General features: G+C 34.0%; 2 protein-coding genes and 1 long non-coding RNA gene across 5 annotated transcripts; 2 read left to right on the top strand and 1 right to left on the bottom strand.

Moving 5' to 3' along the window:
• Positions 1-1,886: 1,886 nt before the first annotated feature.
• On the bottom strand, positions 1,887-4,969 carry LOC123684790 (mitochondrial 2-oxodicarboxylate carrier-like). Its single transcript, XM_045624240.1, has 5 exons — positions 4,574-4,969; positions 3,498-3,706; positions 2,690-3,025; positions 2,330-2,511; positions 1,887-2,184 (listed from the first exon to the last, which is right to left on the bottom strand). The coding sequence occupies exons 1-5, from the start codon at positions 4,626-4,628 to the stop codon at positions 2,067-2,069; spliced, it is 900 nt and encodes a 299-aa protein (XP_045480196.1). The 5' UTR covers positions 4,629-4,969; the 3' UTR covers positions 1,887-2,066.
• On the top strand, positions 2,473-2,905 carry LOC123684792. Its single transcript, XR_006748184.1, has 2 exons — positions 2,473-2,601; positions 2,655-2,905. It is a non-coding gene; the product is annotated as an uncharacterized LOC123684792 (long non-coding RNA).
• A 433-nt stretch (positions 4,970-5,402) lies between the features above and the next one.
• Positions 5,403-19,074, top strand: LOC123684789 (zinc finger matrin-type protein CG9776-like). Of its 3 annotated transcripts, none has more exons than XM_045624237.1 (11): positions 5,403-5,561; positions 5,740-5,847; positions 6,078-6,171; positions 7,324-7,508; positions 9,515-9,905; positions 11,298-11,416; positions 11,509-11,913; positions 12,675-12,974; positions 13,454-13,650; positions 16,270-16,747; positions 18,742-19,074. In XM_045624237.1, the coding sequence occupies exons 1-11, from the start codon at positions 5,541-5,543 to the stop codon at positions 18,991-18,993; spliced, it is 2,550 nt and encodes an 849-aa protein (XP_045480193.1). In that variant the 5' UTR covers positions 5,403-5,540; the 3' UTR covers positions 18,994-19,074. The 3 variants fall into 3 exon arrangements, with proteins under 3 accessions (XP_045480193.1, XP_045480194.1, XP_045480195.1); XM_045624238.1 differs by lacking the exon at positions 5,403-5,561 and adding an exon at positions 6,855-6,960 and having other exon boundaries at positions 5,799-5,847; XM_045624239.1 differs by lacking the exons at positions 5,403-5,561; positions 5,740-5,847; positions 6,078-6,171 and adding an exon at positions 9,360-9,448 and having other exon boundaries at positions 7,373-7,508.
• The last annotated feature ends 388 nt before the right edge of the window (positions 19,075-19,462 follow it).

Below are 19,462 nucleotides of genomic sequence, written 5' to 3'. Positions count from 1 at the left end.
AAATGACATTTGTCCAGAGACAACATTATTATTGCGAAATAGCTCCAATACCTCAAAGCCTAAAAACAATGAAATTGAAATTAATAATTTGAAATTCCCGCGCTAAAATACACAAAGCGGATGTGGCGCCATCTCCAACTGCCTTTAAAGATGTGTCAGACAAGGATGCAAAATATCGGATAAAATTTAGTGGGGAGTTGTGCGTCTCATTAGGTGCTTTCCAGCCAACGTCAAGAGCTCCTCGGTACAGCTCCGAAGCGCACTTGTAGTGTTCCAGTAAACAGGGCGTCGAGCCCTCGCGTTACCTTCCCCTTTCACCTGAAGCACCCCCCGCATTTGCGGGGCTTCGAGCCCTGACAGGTGTGAGAGAAAAAGAAGACCGTTACTTCGCATAAAGTACGAGACAGCTGTAGAACGCTGGTTTGTTTACGTTGAATTTGACAGTTTCGTTTTGGCGCGTTCCACTCATAGCAAGGGCTCGAAGCTCTAGTGCGCCGAGCCCCGGGGTGACACGCACCTGACTGGAAAGCAGCTATAATTGTCTCTGATCTGGCTCTAAATCGGAGTCATTTGTGGTTATGTTCAGAATTGCCGTTAACTATTTTTTTTTTTTGATGTGAATTGGATGATATTTGGTGAGTAAAAATAACCAGCTTTCTTCAGTTGGCTTGCTGATTATTATTATCCACTTCATAATCATAAGAAAAACACATGTTTTGCCTTCTTTCAGTCAAAAATGTAATGGCCTTATATGGGGACAAGGTGAATAAGCTTTTTCATCATGGCCTCATGCTCATATGAGGACAAAGTGAACATGAGAGGGCCAATACCATAAAACATGGTGTTATTAAAGTCGATGCACCTATAAAAATGTAATATCCGCTGTACCTGAACCCTTCTGTGGATTTGAGAAAGAAAACTACACTTTCATTCAGGAATGATTGGCTCCGAAATAAGCTATACCTCTGTTTAAATTTGCAGTTTGTGCAAATTGATCATGGAAACTGCTAGACACTTACTGTGGAAATATTTAGAACCGGTCAGCACGAATCTCCCTTCCATACAAACCATTTCTAAATTCTTATGAGGTGATAGTCAAAGCTCCATATTGTCAAATTGCCAATAAATTGATAGACAGGGTATAGATCCCAAAGATAAAGTGTTTGCTATTCTGAAAGGCTTATCTAAACAATCAACCAGTGATGGAATCACTAGTATGGTAACTTCAGAGCAACCCCTGCCATATACACCTCCACATGACTTTTCCAACCAAAAAAAATCACATATACGTCTCAGGTGGATTTAGGGTGGGTAAATGGAAAAGAAATAAAATCATATTAATGTGATATGATGAGTAAGTTTATGCTTAATTTGTATATTAGTACTTTGCGTAGTTGTCGTGCCCAGGTAATTAGTTTTTCCAGTTTTTTGGATGTGTAATTGAAAAATATATGTGTTTGGTTGTGTATTATTTTCTGGATGGTCTCAATATTTCCGGTTGAATGTAATTTTTTTAATTTCGTGTATCTTGTTTTATTCAGAATGACTCGAAGAAATTTATTTTGTATTATTTGTAGTTTTTTGTAGTTGGTTTTCGATGTGTTGCTCCAAATGGGACTTGCATATAAGAATGCTTGTCTAATGCCTTGTTTGTAAATACGAGTTTATTGCTTATTTTGCTAATTCTGCTTATTAATGGGAAAATATTATGAAGTATTATATATTATATAACCTTTTTGAGATATACTACTGAAATATATGACTTTTCCGTAGAATGGTTGGGTTTATGTCCCAAGCGGAGCCGTTTTTTCCGAGAATTGCGCAACCTTCAACGCCATCTCTCGGGCTAGCAAAGAGCCACTTCATTATTGCTATGTATAGATAGATAAAAATTGGAAATATATTTGAATAATATATATTGGTTGATTTGTATAAAAAAAAAACAAAAAACATATTAAAACATAATAAATGGATATTTCATATGGATATTCGTACAAATTATCAATAAAATTCAATTTCAGATACTCTTGAATTATAAAATACTTCCATTTTCAATTTGCGAGTTGTCAGTCGAACTTATTCTTCAAATAAGCATGCATATATTCAAAAACTAGAAGCATGATGGCCCCTCCTGGTCCAAGTCGAAGAATTTTAGGTAAGAGCCCCTTATATAAAGCACGGAATCTGGAAACACATAGTTTACATCGTCAAGAAGATATAATTGATTTTATTGGAAAGTTATGGTGAATATATATATAGAGAGAGAGAAAGAAATCTAATTTTTAAACTATGTTACATAAAGGAAATTTTTCCAATAAGCTAGACTTACCCTTCTTCCTTATATACAGTAGCTAAAGCACCGTAAGTAGTTTTGTACTTGATTATATTGTGTTGTGGTTGTGGTCCCTGTATTCTAGATTTCGCTACGTCAAAAGGAATGTTTAGGCAAGAAGCCAGTGTACCAGAGGCGAATCCAATTCCAAACTTTTTCAAGAATTCTACTTTTTCATTCTGAAAAAATTTCAGGGAGTTAATGATCTTATAAAAATACTCTTCAAATACTTTGAAAAATTATGAACCATAGAAGAAATTCTTTTACAAGTAAGATTTATAGATTATAAATTTCCAGAAAACACTGATTGGCTGATTTTTAGCGCCTTTAGCTTGAAGACTTATCGAGTTAATTTACCTCATGAGCAGGAATTATTTCTTTCATAGAATGGTAGAACCCAAAGTACACCATATTGAAGAGACCATTACGATGGATAGTGGCGCTAAGTCCTTTGAAGAGCCCTCTAGATCCCAAACCGCCATTTGCGATGATTTTTCTGGCAACCAGGAAGGTCGACGGAGCATCCTTCACTTTCTGCCTATTGGCTTGTAGTTCTACTTTGACCACTTCAAAGGGGGTAACCAAAATACTTTCAGTAATACCTGCACTGAGACCTGCTAGGGAGTAGGTGACCGGTGTTGGAGAACTGTGTCCAAACAAGAATAATTGCTTGTATTGTTCGAAAGTGAAAAACTATAAAGGTGAAGGAAAAATTATATAAAAAAAAATGAGGTGATGATATAAGGAATGTTCAGTGAACATACAGTTTTTTCAGGCTCTATGGTTTTTACGGTATATATTTTTTTGATAGGTTAGTAATAGTGTTCTGTGGTTAGTACGTTCTATGTATAGATCTATGTCTATGACTAGGTCTATGGTTCTAGGCAACTGTCATTTTTTCAGACATTAGGTTAGAAATTATGTCAACAAATTTTGTTGGTCGAACTCATAGAGTAATAAACATCTGAGGTCAAAGTTAAACAAAAAACTAAGGTCGTAGTAACACTATTATTTTCTCCGTTAAAAGTCCTAACTATCAGTCCGTCGATAATGTTAATGAGGATCTTCTACAGTTCAAATTAAATCCGACTTATGAATATTGTTTAAAACATTTTTGTTAGCTAAATAGCTATGTTTAGGATAAAATTAAAAAAATTCGAGGTACCTTCACTGATCTTTTTGGAGTCTCAACTAAAATAGGTGGGATAATTCCTTTCCAAAATGATCCCAAGCCTTCATTTTTGTACATTTTCAACAAACAATCGACTACGCCATTGTAAAACTGAGGATCTGCTTTCATTAAATTTTTATTTTGTAACTGTAATCTTGTTTTCACCAGATCTAGAGGATGCATTATGCAAACTTCTACAAATCCTAAGAAAAAAAATTATGGATGAATATGAGAAAGAAGAACACGGCTTAGGGACGTGAAAAATACTATTACTACAAATAATAATTTTTATGCTTATGGAAATCATTAATTGAATCCATCTTTGTCATGAATGTATAGATCACGGATCAAATGACACTAGTACGTTAGTCCATAATTCGGTAAGATAGGTAAAGTTATTCTTGCGTCATAGGACTGATGGCTTTATGATTTCAAAGCACTCATTCTCTAGCTTGCTTCGAAAAATCTCATAACAAGTAGAAATCGCCAATATGGTTTTTTAATTATGTACCAGAAGGTGTAGTATGATGATTTTTGGTTAAGGTTATAAAAAAAGGTAAAATATGGAATGGAAGTAGCGGATTCAGGGATACACGCGGAGTTTCCCCCCTCCCTCGCCCCTTGAGCAATGATACATGATGTACAAATGGAAAAAAGGCTTCTTTCTATATTATAACTTTCATATGAACTCTGTCTGTACTGTGCGGCGTGCGCGCCCTCCCTTGAAGAAATCCTGGATGCGCCACTGAGGTACGGTACAATTTCAATGTATTGTGTCGACATCTGAACTTGATTTCGAGAAGCTCAATATATGAATATTTCAGAAATCATTTCAAATATGTAGGTATTTCGACGTTGCACTTTTTGCTGAATTTTAATTCATACCAATGAAAATTTCAAGTTTCGTAAATTTAAAAATATATTTCGAATCATTTTCTAATTTTCTATGGACTATTCCAAAGAAGTGATATCATTATGAATGAATTTTTTTACGGTTAATTCAGGAAAACAAACAGAAGTCAATAATTTTCAATACTGGGAAGAATTGAGAGAAATAAATCATTATTTACCTGCTGTACCACCAGATCCTATTTGGATAGCAGCTTCTTTTAAAATATTATCCATTTCTTAACAATATAAGATATTAATTATAAAATATAAAAAACAAAACTGTAACTATAACTTGAATTCATTAAAAATAAAGACACATTGTTTTTATAGCAGTTTACAATAATTATTTATAAGAGTTGTATGCGTCAGCTGAAATGAATAGGCTATGATAAAAATAGTAACCTATAGATATTAGATAACTTGAATTAGATTGAAAGATAAGCCATATGTAAATATTTTTTCTAGATTCATTTGATTGTGAAATAATAAGGAGATCGTTAGATCAATTTCATTGAACATTAAAAAAGAGTTCTGTTTGTTAATAATGTTCAGTCATGTCCTTCACAATATCAGTAGTAAAACAAAAAATTTAAAAGTTATGGTGGGTTTATGCACCATTCCTAAGAATTAAGGACTAAAAACTACGAACTAAGAACTAAACGTAAGAATTCAGTGGCGTTTATGGTCTCTCTTGTTAGTTCTTAGTTAAGGCATGTGCACGTGCTCGAACTACTTTCTATTTGTTTCATACTTTGATGTTTGATATTGATTGTGAAAAAATAAAATTAATTTTTTTTAGATATACCTAATAATTTTCATCGATTAACACGAATAACGGAATAATTTTATGGCAAAATTATATTTGATTTTCATGAGAGCATAATCTCAATTATTTTATATTATAATCAGAAACTAGAAATTCTCATCATTTCAATTTTTCGATTGGAAAATTCGCATTACCGTACAAACCCATTAAAAAAAAAATCATTTTCTATGGTCTATATTGTTTGAGTTGCTAAAACTGATCAGTGATCAATTGTGTTAAGGAATGTCAAGCGTTAGCTGTGAAATTAATTATTGAATTGAAATTAATGAAATCTGATTTAGTTCTCATGAATGTAATAAGGAATTACATTGAATATTATCATGAATGAAAATAATTCTTATGTAAGTAAGGCTATCCACACGGGCATATCTACTTTTTATAAGGATGTTGATCACAAAAATTGACGAGTGTTTGAAAGCATTTACCTAAACTTTTCTTCGAAACTGAAGTGAAGTTTATTTTTTTTAGAACTTGTTATTCATCTTACCTACGATGTGCTAATCTAATCATATTTTCTAGAATCCCTATACGAATTCAAGTTATCAAAACTCTGCATATCCTCAGTATGCTCAGAATTATGGAAGCTCATACTACCAGGGCTATGATACAAGTCAATATAATAATATGGTAAGTATTTTTGAAATATTTCATTAATAAACCAATAAATAAATGATGTTTTTTATTTGAAATCATTATACTACATGACATTGTAAACAATAAGAAGTGAAATTGTGTCAAAGTAATGTGTTCATCCAGGAAGATTATTCACAAAGAATTCCTCAATGCTATATGGTTCTATTTTCAGTAGCATTTTGTAGATTTGTAAAGCTTGTTGTAAAACAACTTTTGAATTTCAGAATTCATCGAATGCTCATGGAGAATATTCTTGGAGTATACCTCAGCAGCAACCTCAAAGTAATTTGAATGCACCAGAAGGGAACAAAAATGATGGTGAGAAAATATAATTCATTATTATTCTCTATATATCGTAAAAATGTTGTTTTGTTTTGGTTGTGGTATTATTTAATGTCTAATGTATGTTGAACTAAATTGTATCAATTTGAATGTATAACAGTTCTTCTAACATTAATTTTATGAATATTTATTATTATATACTAATTATGTATCTTTCAACTACATTCATTCCCAAACTTCATATTCCTAAGTCTTTTTCGGAAAAAAATAGAAAACGGTTATAGTTGCAAGTGTTGAAATAAATCAAGGTGAGTTGATTTGAAATATAATTCTATTTTATATTTATAATGTGGTGATTTTCAATTGGATTAATTGAGGTATGTATAGAATTGTTCATTTAAATATATTGTAAAAGAATAATATATAAGAATTAGTATATTAATTGAAACTTTAGAGACAAATAAAAATTCTTAATCTTGAACAGTATTTTAATAGTCTGACATTTATCCACTATCCTATTTCTATTTCCTCAGTTATCCTTGAGCGCTTGTTTGATCCTTTTGAATTATTTTAAAAATTATTGATTGACTCAAATTTAGTTACCGCTTAAAAATTTGTAGGGAATGAGAAGTTTGGGGCGGCAATATTCAAGTGTTGGAATTTTGTAATGTGGATGCTTTCTAAATAAAATAAGTAGTTGTAATAAACTTTATTTTTAGGTTGTTGCCATGGCACGATTAAGATTCAAATGTCTTCCCTCCACCAAATTTACGATTCCGATGATTATGTTCTAGAATATATTAAACACAAGATCTTGAAGTTTAGGTATATTCATATTGAAAATAAATGCTATTATACAACAATTCTGTCTTTTGCAATCCCGAATTTTATCAATTCACTATTTCTGTCATCTTACCGTTGACGAGTTAGTTTTTATAACGGATTTGGCGTATGAACATTTTCATGTATGTTATAGCATATATTTGTTTCTTCTATAGTGGCAGTGCACCAAGGAAAAATCATCTTTGATAATTTTTTTCCTTAAATAGTCATTATTCAACCAGAAGTGATTCAAGGAGTTCGAAGTCTTCAGTTTGGTTTCCAGAGGTTGTAATCGACTTAAGTATTCAATTTTGTTTATGAAAGAAAACGGAGTGAACAATGGTTGACAATTTCTTTTTCTTGCAGCAGTCGCTAATGAAATGAAGCAGCAGAAAGCCCAGTTGCATAAACAAAGGGAAGATTATGTCAAGAAATTGTCGGTTTTGCAGAGGGAGCTGGAACTATTGAGAAATCAGAAACATGAACTGTTGGGCAGTAGGTCTCCACCTCGGGATCTGGATGCCATTGTGAAAGAAAATGGTAAACTACAGGTTAGTAATTGAATCTTCATCCGAACGATCGATCAGGGCCTCGATTTTTGACTGCGACAGAAGAGAACGATCCCCTGTGATCGTTCTACACGTGTTTTGAAAACGACGATGTGGTATTCTTGACTGTCAGGTGGTTAACGAAAGAGAAACTCCTCGACAAGCAATGTTGCCAAAGCTTCTGACCAATTAAAAGCAAGTATTTTTGTGACAGGCGCTAACCTAACCTAAGCGTATTTGACATTTCATATTCTCTACATTGAATTGACATATTAATGTAGATGAATAAAAAATGTCTTCGCAAATATTTTGATATGGAAATTTTGATGTTTTCAACTAATGTTGTTCTGTAACTACTACAATATTTGTAATATATAATAGTTTTATTCAGGCATAATATTAAATAACTTTGAGGAAGAACTTTTTATTATTTAGTTTCTATTTGTGAGTTATTACTCGAAAACATGCATCTTTACCCAAATTATAGATAATCGTAAACCACTTAAAATACAATTGACCATATTCACCGTCGCCATATTGTTGTGCGACAATACCAACTACCCAGTGTTCCCAACGGAGAAATATTGAGTTCACTAGAAAAATACCACTAATATCAAAAATACTATCAGCCATAGAGATTATTCTTTCACTGACTATTTCCAAAAATGGAGCGAAGCCTTCATTTATAAACTCGGCCACAGTTAATTTGTTCATAAAACCACCTTTCACTAATGTTTTTATTTCCAAAAGGTGAAATTTTTGCGAAATATTGTCCCAAACTAGCCTATCTGGCGTAGCAGCCAGAAAAGGTACACATAAACTTCACTTATAAACTTTATATTGTGCAATTTTTCTAGTAAACTCAATATTTCTTCGTTGGGAACACTGGGTAGTTGGTATTGTCGCACAACAATATGGCGACGGTGAATATGGTCAATTGAACCAACTTTTTAATTGCAATTCCCGTTTTCTGTATACAAGGTGGGCTACGGTTGATGGTACCATAGACTTTTTCCGAGAACAGAGGGTACGATTTTATTGAAAATTCGGTTTCTTGAGAAGAAATCACTGCTCTATCCATTTAAAATATTTTCAGCGCAGTGGTTCCTACTCAAGAAACTAAATTTTCAATGACCTTGTACCTTATGATCTCCGTAAAAGACCAGAGTACCATCGATCATGGCGCACCCTGTATATTCATAACCAACAGAAATTTCATTTAAATTTGAATGTTATTTGTTTATCATCAACTTCCCGTGAAAGTTGATCGAAAATGCCAATAAAACTAACATCAAACAAATAAAATGTGAACCAAACAATTAAAATTATGCCGAAACCTAAACAAAAACATAGCCATTCCACGCTTCATTCCCTTGTTACTCTAATTTAACAACAAGCCAGAAGCAAGCTGAGTACAGATGCTTAAAAATGTACAACTCTTTGCCAAAAGATATATCTATGATCTCTGATATCAAAAAATTTAAAAAGAAACTGTATAAATATTTAGTTGAGTTGGAGCCTTATGGAAATGAAGATTATTTTGCATGATAGGATATGGTTAATATTTTTTCCTTTTAGACACTATTCCATTTCATTTTCATGTACTGAGCAATTTGTGATGAATATGATCTGAAATAAAGCACTATTATTATTATTATTATTATTATAATACTGGAAGATGTATCAACCTCTATTCAGGAAAATTTCATTCGGTTCAAGAATACCAATTTCATTGCAAATGCTTGCACACGCCTACTTTCTTTTGTTCTCCATTAATCTCAAGAATCGAGGCCCAGTGCGATAATATTAGGCCAACATTTCTATTACGAATTTGGTGATAATTTTTTTTCACAGTTTTCGACAGCGATTCAAGGAAATTAGTCTACTTTAAGTAGTAATTTAATCCTCAAATTTGAAATTTCCATGAGAGGTCTGGTGATAAGGTAGAAGTATTTTTAACGGGACTACTCGAATCATACGAGTTTTCTAATGCCCTTTTTAATTTACAGGATGAGATACAGACGAAAATGAAGGCTATCAAAAATGTGATCGAAATGCTCTCGAGCATCATAAAGGACGGTTTGAGCCTAACTGATTTGGAGAACCAACTGAGGGAAGATAGTCCCAAGGAGAAGAGCAGCAAATCGCCGACACCTCTTTTCAAGGAGACCAATACTCAGTACAATTACGTTCATTACGATCCTGAATTGCATTGGTGCAGAATGTGTGATAAATTTCCGAAAACCGCCAAGGAATTCCTACTCCATCTGCAGAGCAAGAAACACACGGAGAACATTCAAGATAACGATGTTGGAGATAACAATCCGTGGCATAAACTTCCACCAGAACCCGAGCTACCTCACTTTGAGGGTGCTCAAAAAAAACGCATTCCTATCAAAGGTACATTTTCAAAACGTGGCTATTGAATAAGTAGGCGCTGTATTTTTAGAAAAGTCGAACTTAGGACTATTGCTCAAAATGTCACTAAAGGTCCTTCAAAATAAAAAAATGAGGTTGAAGCGAATACGTATTCAAGGTGTGCATAAATGAGTGCGAAAAAATCAGCGGATAATTCTGTGTTGAAATGTAGGTTTTTATGTAAAAGAAATCATTTCAACGCCTATTTCATAATTTTCTCTTAGAAAATGAAAGTGAACAAAAATGAACCCCAGAATAATATTCCCTGAATGTCAGCTGAGTTTTTTAATTTTGAAGAGAATATAAAAAAACTCCTTTTTTTTGCGTTTTTATCTGGTTGAAATGAATTCTTTTTATATGGAGATCCTTCCTACTTCCGAGAAAGAATTCATACCTTGAATTTTTTCACATTTATTTATTTATTTACACCCTGAATATAATAAAAAAGTACCATAATGGTGCTTCGTCATCCTAATTATCAATTGAAAATGTAGAATGAACACTTACTACAAAATATATAAATTGAGCATTCTAAATAAAAAAAAATGTATTTACAATGTTTATCGTAAATACATTTTTTTTTACTTTTGAAACTTCAGATCTATTCTCAATGAAATTTAATTTGGATGTTGTCGATTTTGTGGTATAAGTGCTTTCTGATGTGAATTATTGAATGAAACTAACAGAAACTTTCACATAAAATTTTGAACCTTGCAAATTTAATATGTGCAAAAATTATTTTCTCTCGAAAGTTTTGGCCCAATCTCGATGGAATTCAAAATTGAATGTAATCAGTTCAGATGTAATTCTGATGCATATCTCTCTGCGAAATATAATCCAACAAATTATTTGCAGAAATCAAATTTCTATGTCAAAAAAGAACAGGGAATTGGTCAATGAAATACGAAACAAATTCATCTTATCGTTTTCAAAATAGCTCTCTCCCAAGAAATCCAGTTATTAAAACATCCAGGTTTGAAAAGAGTCAATAAGAGGCATATCAGGGCAATAAAGTGGATATTTGATTTATTTTGTTAGGTTTTTCGCCAGCTATTTGTTAGATGATACATAATGTAGTGCGAAATAAATTGGGTTTTTTCACCCAAATACTCCATAATATATTTCTTCAGAAGTACCGTCCAATGTTGACAATTCAACTGATTGGGATTTTTAAATGATCACTTCTCTGTACTTTTTTGACAAAATCTATGTTTTGAATTGGGGATCATCGAAGCTGAACATTATGCTAAAGAGCTCGGAGTTCTCACTCTTCAGCCTAGTTTTCATTCAAAATTGAGCATTTAGGAGGCTCATCTGTTATTTGTAGTCAGTCCATGTTTAATTGTTTTTGTCACCCTTTATTTCCCCTTGTAGGGTTGCAGTTTTTTATTTCCGCACCTTCTTGGTATTGTAAACTCTGCGATGTGTGGATCGGTGATTTGCATTGTGCCTCTCAGCATTTGAAATCTCAAGTGCACCTTCAGAACTACCAGGTAGGTCGATAAATAATATCCTTACTCTTGCATAAACTCGTTGGTTGGTATCGTGTGGAAGTAAAAACCAGTTATCCAACGCCTTTTTCCAGAACTTCGTTGAACAGAACCCTCATTGGGAGATGGAGTGGTTGAAGGACAGGGAAAAAGCACTGTCGAGAACCGAGAAACGTGGTTCGGACTCAGATGAATCAACAGGAACCAAGAAAAAGCGGAAGAGGAAGGAAAAGAAGTTGTTTGATATGGGATCAAAGGACAAGAAGAAAAAGAAGAAGAGTAAAAAGCACAAGCGTCACTCCAGCGCCTCGAGTTCAAGCTCCAGTTCGTCGGAATCTTCGAGCGAAGAAGAAGAGGAAGAGGACAAATCTCGTAGCATAAGAGTAGCTATGAGGAACGTTAAGGCTGAATCTATACTGAAGGAGGATCTGACGGGCAAATGGGAGATGCTGGGTAGATTGATGGAGGAGCATAAGAGGAAGGCTCAACAGGAAGAAAAGGTGAAAATTGTGTTATACGACGGTTGTCTTTTATATTTCGGGAATGGATAGGAAAACACAATATGCATATCATTCAATCAGCTTTATCGTTTCTTAAAATAGTCTTAATGAGATTAATACACTTTTCCTTTCCGAATGGGGTAGCTTCAAAACCTACATTTTGAAGGCATCAATCTTTATGCTAAAAAATGCTTCTGCCAAACCTTGAAATCTATAAAATACCCTTGTATATTATATTGCACAAAAACTAATTATTTGCGCGTTCTGTCATTTTGTCCAAATATCTGCAATTTTTCGAATTTTTAGCCAAGAATTGTTTTGAGTGATTGAGCTCAACTCTCTGACAAAGAATTCTAGGTCAAAAAAATTCTCCAGCCCAATCGACGTTGCATGATAAATCTGGAACGGAATGTGCTAAAAAACTTGAAACTTTTAGCATAATAATAATAATGATAATAATCTTTATTCAACATAGGTTCAGGGTTCAAATATCTTGGTTGAGTTCGTTAATAGTTGAAATTGTTATATAGTTCCGGAATTATATCGAAATTAAATTTTGTTTTATCAATATTAAAAAAACAAGTTCCCAAAAGCTCCTAACTTCACGCCAGAGCTTGTTTTGAACGATGTGTAGGTTCATTTCTATCGGTAGTATGTCTGAATTCAACTTATATAACCTATTAGATCATTGATATAACCTAACAAACCAAATGACAGTGTACTCCAGTATAACGTACTTAATCTGAAATTCTAATTTTTAGATTGTCGTTGAGACCAAACAGGAGGTTAAAAACGACAACCTGATCAACCAATGGATGACCATCAACGAGCCCCCAGAGAAAGAGAAGTATCTGTTGGACTCTCTGAAGGACAGGATGAAACAAAAGCATACATTAGAACAGGCGAAATATTTGGAGTTGGAAAAACGACAGAAAGAGAGGGAAATGAGAGAAAGGGAAGAGTTGGAGAGAAAACAGCGCGAAGAGAAGGAAGCTTTCGAGCAAAGGGAAAGAGAAAGAAAAGAACAGGAACGAATCGAATATGAACGTATATTGGATAAGGTAGGATGTTTATCATAATAGTTTTATTTGATTTTAAACATTAGACTACTATACATTCATTTTACAAAAAAAAATTTTTAAATATGCAGAAAAAGCTTTGAAAAATCCAATAATTCATAACTATTATCACGTGATGAGAAACAAATTAGAATAAGAAAAAGCGAACTTAGGATGAATTGTCATTTGTATTTTCGTTTTTTTGTTCTTTGTTTTGCTGCGAATTTCAACATTTTCTGTAATTGAATTTGTTAGTTGTGTTGAGAGCTTGAATAGATTCATTCTTTTTATAAGAAGGTTATTGAGAACTTGAAGCATTTAAAATGATATTGAATTCTAACCTCAAACAGATTGCTGTAGTAAAATGAGAATATCCACTTTTTGTTTGCTCAATGAAAGTAACTGAATAATTTGAGAGGATTTGAAAATTTTGTCTAATATCTTATTGCTTCGATTGATTTTGCATTCATTGATGATTGCAGGATAGGAACCAAGTTAAATTCAAACAGTCCTATAGGGAGAAACAACACTATAGAAGAGCCAGTCCATCTTCTAGCCCTGAACATCATGTCAGGGAGAGAAATGTCCCTAGAGAAAGAGAACACGATAAAAGTAAGAGAGGAGGCAGGATCAGTGAATCCCCTAAAAGGAATAGGTCTCCTAAACAAAGTCCGAACAAGTAAGTAGCACTTTCAAATAGGAGTGAAGATTAACATTTTATAAAGATTACACAGTTGAATAACGGAAAATTATTCTAAAACTAGATGACGCCACTTTTGAATGATTCTTGAGAAATTTTTTCATAATATTGCACTCATAGTGACAATATTTCCAATTGAAATCTGAAATCTTCATAACTCGACTTTCAATTAAATTCTTCATGGAATAGGCTCATGTTTGTTAAGCTTATTTCAATTCGATCTAAATTTTTTCATCTAATTCGCTGAAGCTCTTAGAATAAATAAAACGATTTTTAAAGGCTGTATCTTGAAAGGGGGGTCGGTTAAAAAAATTTTTATATTAACTACCCCTGCTAATTTTCGCATTTACTTAGACATCCTGTATAGTTTCAATTCGAATTGATAGGGATTGACATCAATTAAAAGCCACTAGCATTCAAATTACCTGTTCATTAAATTAAAATCACATCTTGACATGTTTTTAATACATTTTTAGCGCAAAAGCTTTTGAAAAACAATAATTTTTCATCAACATCCGTCCACCCACCCATTTCCGTTTTTATTGAATATCTGTATCGATGAGAACGGATGCGTCTGTCCGTCGGTGTGTATCTTCGTAAATCCTTGTAATAGCCGATTTCAGTGAAATTTGTTATGGTACCCTATTTGAGTTATATTCATATGTTTTTCTGAATTAATCACAGGATATGTCACAATAACAACCACAATCACATGAAATTGTTGGCTATATACAATAAAAAATAAATTGTATAAACTTAATTAAAATTCATATTCCATGAACTCCTTGTCTGAGTAGAACCCATAGATAATCCAATACGAATTTTAAAAATATTGGACACACTTAAAATTTTCGAAATAACCTAGACTTCTATGACCAAACCTATAAATTTAAATGGATTGAACTAAAATATTTTTCGCCAGATTTTCCGCTTTGCAAAATACATAGTTTCAATTACAAGGGTTACTATTTATGTGTTGAGAATACAAAAAATAAATGAGCGATTTTGATGTAAAATATTTTTACTGCTTTTCAAAATAATCGCCTTTAAGATCTACACACTTTTGCATGTGATTGAACCATCATTCGAAACATTTTTCCCAGTCAGAAGATGGTAGTTCAAAAAATTGGTTTTGAAGGCCTCAACCGTATCTTCGGGCGATGAAAATCGTTTTCCACAAAGTTTATTTTTAATTTCTGGGAAAGGGAAGAAGTCATTCGGTGCCAAGTCGGGGCTGTAAGGCAGATGACCCATAAATTTGATTTTTTGTGTGTCCAAATACTCCTTAGTTGCATTTGACGTGTGTGAGCTCGCATTGTCATGATGGAAGATGATTCGTCGTTTTGGGTTTTTTCTCTCAATTTACCGAATTTTCATTCTGAATTAACGGTCTTTTTATTTTCAAGAGCCACAATTGCCACAGGACCAGTTGTCGTGAAGAAAGACGCCACCATTTGCTTCTTAACGCTTCGAGAAAGAACAACTTTTGTTGGCTTGAAACACCCAAACTGCTGACTGGCCTTTTCTCTCTGGCTCGTATGCATAAATACATAACTCCTCACCTATGACGATGTATACCGCTTTGGATGCACCACAGTTGTATCTCGAAATTATTTTATGTCACTTATCGACACCAGCAATTTTTAGTGCATCATTCAACAAACGTGGAATCCAACTTGCACAGAGATGCCAAACACACAAATGTTCGTGCAAAATCTTATGTATGCTAATCATACTAATGCTTGAACATCTCTTGATTTCCTGATATGTCACATGACGATCTTCTCCAATTAGTTTTCACACAGCTTCAATATTTTCCGGCACAATGACTGATTTTGGACGACCTTCTTAACTTCGTCCTTGAGCGAACTACGTCCACGTTTGAATTCAGTGTACCAGCGATATACAGTGGCTTTAAAAAGTGCTTCATTGCCAAAAGTTGAATTTAGTTGATAGATGCATTTTTCATAATTTAGACCACGTCGAAAGTCATAATTTTCATAGTTCGAAAATTTTCACGAATTAAATCCATATTTTGGCAGAGATGAAATTTTCAATTTACTGTAAACAACAAAAATTGTGGTCGTACGTGAAAACGTTATGGGTAATTATAACACAAAAAGTGTCAAATTTTTCGGAAATTCTCCATAAGTTTTTTTTTGAGGTACTCCTTCGGCTTTTTATATTTTTCCGATCTACGTGGACATAATAATAAAGTTTCCAGTTCGGCATCTGATTCAAAGGCAGAAAATGAATCGAGGATTTTCAACATTTTTATTTTTGTATTTATTACATTGAATCTACAAATCAAGTAATAAGTTGTTCCTGTAGATATACGATTTTATACATTTCAAATAACTATTACATAGTCTCAAAGAACTCAAGTAAATAAACTGAATACCATCCAGACTTGAGACCTGCTTCAGGTCAAAAACCTGAAATGACTGATTTACAACTTCTCTGCCTCAATACAAAGAATGCTGAAATCGATCTCCAATATGCGAACACACTATTCGAGTTGTCTATTGCAGTGGGCTGCGTGCTAATATGCGAACGGGCTTAGAGATTGATCTTTGACATTTTCTCTTGCGCTTTCAGATTCAAAAGATATTCGAGAGGAAGGAACAGCCGTTCCAGGTCGAAGAGTAAGGAAAGGACGTCGTCCGATCGCCGATCTCAAAAACCCGATGTGAAGTCCTCGCAGAAGAAGCCGCCGGGTCCACCGTCGTACAAGAAGTTCCCCTTCATCGGGAGGATGCCCCTTTTCAAGAACAAGAAACCGGAGGAGAAGGTTGAGAAGGAGATCCAGAAGGAGGAATACGACAAGCCCAGGGTGACCAGGTTCGAACCTGGCGGCAACCTGTCCAGGGCCTTCATACCAGACCCGGCCGTGGTCTGTTTCCCGAAGCTTTCCTCCTACCCTGAGTTGTGCCTACCGCCACCCGCGCCGCTCAAACCGCCACCTCCGGCCCCTAAGATAACCCCGAAACCGGTCAAGGCCCCGCCGCCTCCCAAACTCGAGGAGCCCAAGGAAGAGAAGCCTAAGCAGAAGGCGAAGGAGGTTATACCCATACCGGTGAGTTGACAAGATTGTTAACCTCAAAATATATTAGGTCTTTTTGCTGTCTATTTTGACGTCAATATCTCTTTGACTAACCTAACCTACCTAGCTAGTGCAGCTAGAGGGTAACCAATCCAAGAAGGCGAATATTGGCTGACTTTAATTTTTTCTTCTCGGTCATGCCAGAAGACGTCTTACGAGTAATAAAGAACCTAAAGAACAAAAAAGGAGCGGATATGACATGGTTTCGTTGAGGATTTTAGAGGTCGTGGCTGAACAGATTTCTGATCATATAGCTTACTTGGTCAATGTCGGTCACCGGCGGCGAATTTCCATCGGTGCTTCAAACTGCAAAAATTATCCCTGTTCATAAAAAAAATCTAGAGAAGACATCTCTTATTACCGTCCGATATATTTATTGAGTATATTGATGTTTATGATAAAATAAACTACATTATTATTATTATTATTATTATATTGTCGAAGATTATTCAGAGATTGATTTTTGACAGAATGATGAATTTCCTCAACAAGTTTTCTAGCATAACGATCTGCCAACACGGGTTTAAAGTAGGCTGGTCTACTTGATCAGAGGCATGCGATTTTGTGCAATTCGACTGTCTAGATCTAGATAATGGCGTTTCGGCTGCAGGAAAGTTTTTGATGAATCTCGCGCTTTCGACACCTTAAATATTGCCTTCAGCTTGGACAAGCTATACAGACTTGGATTCAGAGGGATTTTCCTTGGATTTGTTCGAAGTTATTTGTCAGTATGATGTTTGTTTGTGTAGGAGAAAGTCATTCCCATAGATACCCTTGTTGAAATGGGTGTAACTCAGGGATCCATTTTGGGTCCTTTGATATTCATCTTGTTCGGAAATGATTTCCGAGTTACTTTAAAGAAAAATTCCAAAATTTAATCTCGAGTATTCTGATCCTAATGTTGGCAGATGATACATAATTTCTCAATTAATATTGAGTAAGTTTGAATTTCAACCAATCGAAACAATGTTTGATCTGATCAATGTTGACTCAAGCGTCAACAATAGCATGTACATTTCTAGCATGCACCATCAAGCTCAAAAATGGTCAAGAAAAAAGCCAAGTGTAATAGGAGGATTAGGGCTGTTTGTTTTCGTTCATGTCAGTGTTGCCTATTGCATGTGAAACCTTTATTATTATCTATATAGAGATAGGGTCTTTATGAATTATTATAACAGACTTGTTGCCTTCGAAATTATTTTAATTCATATATCGAAGATTTGGAAACGAAAAGAATTATTTCAAATTTTGAAGTTTTGTCACCCTTTACTATCGCCTTCCTTCAATATTTCTGAAATCGAATGAATCAGATATGGACTAGGAAAAATTCAGACATTTTCTATTTTCATGAATAATGGATCACCCCGTACGTGAGCATTATGATTTTTTCTGTTTTCGTAACCACTCAATTGCTCAATACCCTTTCTGTAGAAAGATTCGTCTTTTCTTTTGGAATAGGCTAAAACCTGGACAATCACATTTTCATTAGAGCCAAATTTCTTTCCCTGGAGCAAATTTCAACCTCTGTTGTCGATGGAGCAGAGTCTGATTAACACTGGGTATTTTTTCCCATCTAAAACTCTATTTTATCAATACTCTAAACTCGTTTTTATCCATTTCAAATATCAATGTAGGGTCACATAACTTCAATATGTATTTTGATCAAGATTTAGCTCTGTTTCGAAATTTTGACACATATCTTTTGAAGCTTGGTATTAACGAGAAAAAATTTCGGAATCGCCAGTGCTTTACCATTTTTGCTCCAGGCCCGGGACTTATCGAGTGACTTGTTATCTTCGATCAAAAAGATAGATCTCTTCGTCCATCATTTTGAACACTAAAAAGAAATTTTTACCATATCGATATTTTTTTTCATTTCAAAACCGTTTTTAATGGTTTAATTTTATGTGGCAATAATAAACCATAGTGTGAAGTTTTGACTATTTCTCAATAAGACATTTTTCCAGGAACCATTTAAGAATGAGGACTTCGATCCAAATCTCTATGAAGATCCAAGACATTTATGGGAGAACATCGACAATGGTTATGCCCCGATGTATCCTCAAATGTATACATCTTTTTCTGATCCTATAGGATCTTCTGATACCGTCCCAATTTCCCATATGATGCCACTTCAGCCACCACCACTTCCACCTGCTGATGACGATTTGGCTTTGCTTGGTATTAGTGCAGACGATATGGCTGCTCAATCTTTTTAAATTTCAGTTGTAATTATTACTTGTTGATATGAGTGAATGGAACACATCTATATGTAAAAATACAGAATCTGCAACCTTCAATAAATGTTTTAATTTTGTCATCCATTGATCAAGTTGATCTTGAGTGTTTGCTCGACCTAGGTTCTGTTATCATAAATCTCTGAAATATTTTCAATTACCAGAAGAAAAATATCTATGATTTCGTTGTATGAGATACTGATGAAGTTTGGATTTCTATTGAAATGTTAGATAGATATCATATTAATTTTTTATATCCAGAAAAAATTTAGATGATGCAGGATTCAACAATTTTATGTGAGAGACTTTTACATGAGTGACACTTATGGAAATTTACAGGGTAGTGTACTGTAAGACAAATATTGGAAAATTCTCAGTTTCTTGCTTGGTAACTAACAATGTAAAATATCAAATTTATTGATGTATATTTTGAACATTTATGAATATTTTC

Source organism: Harmonia axyridis, chromosome 7 (assembly GCF_914767665.1).
Source record: "Harmonia axyridis chromosome 7, icHarAxyr1.1, whole genome shotgun sequence".
NCBI lineage: Eukaryota > Metazoa > Arthropoda > Insecta > Coleoptera > Coccinellidae > Harmonia > Harmonia axyridis.
The sequence above is the reverse complement of the archived record's forward strand: the minus strand, read 5'-3'. Positions and strand labels throughout refer to the sequence as shown.

Coding starts and splice junctions, on each gene's coding strand:
- LOC123684790 (XM_045624240.1), bottom strand. CDS start 4,628: ATGGATAATATTTTAAAAGAAGCTGCTATCCAAATAGGATCTGGTGGT. Junction 2,512..2,689: donor AAATAATTCCTGCTCATGAG/GTAAATTAACTC, acceptor AAATTTTTTCAG/AATGAAAAAGTAGAATTCTT. Junction 2,185..2,329: donor ACTGTATATAAGGAAGAAGG/GTAAGTCTAGCT, acceptor ATGTGTTTCCAG/ATTCCGTGCTTTATATAAGG.
- LOC123684789 (XM_045624237.1), top strand. CDS start 5,541: ATGAATGAAAATAATTCTTAT. Junction 11,914..12,674: donor AGGCTCAACAGGAAGAAAAG/GTGAAAATTGTG, acceptor TCTAATTTTTAG/ATTGTCGTTGAGACCAAACA. Junction 16,748..18,741: donor AGGAGGTTATACCCATACCG/GTGAGTTGACAA, acceptor ACATTTTTCCAG/GAACCATTTAAGAATGAGGA.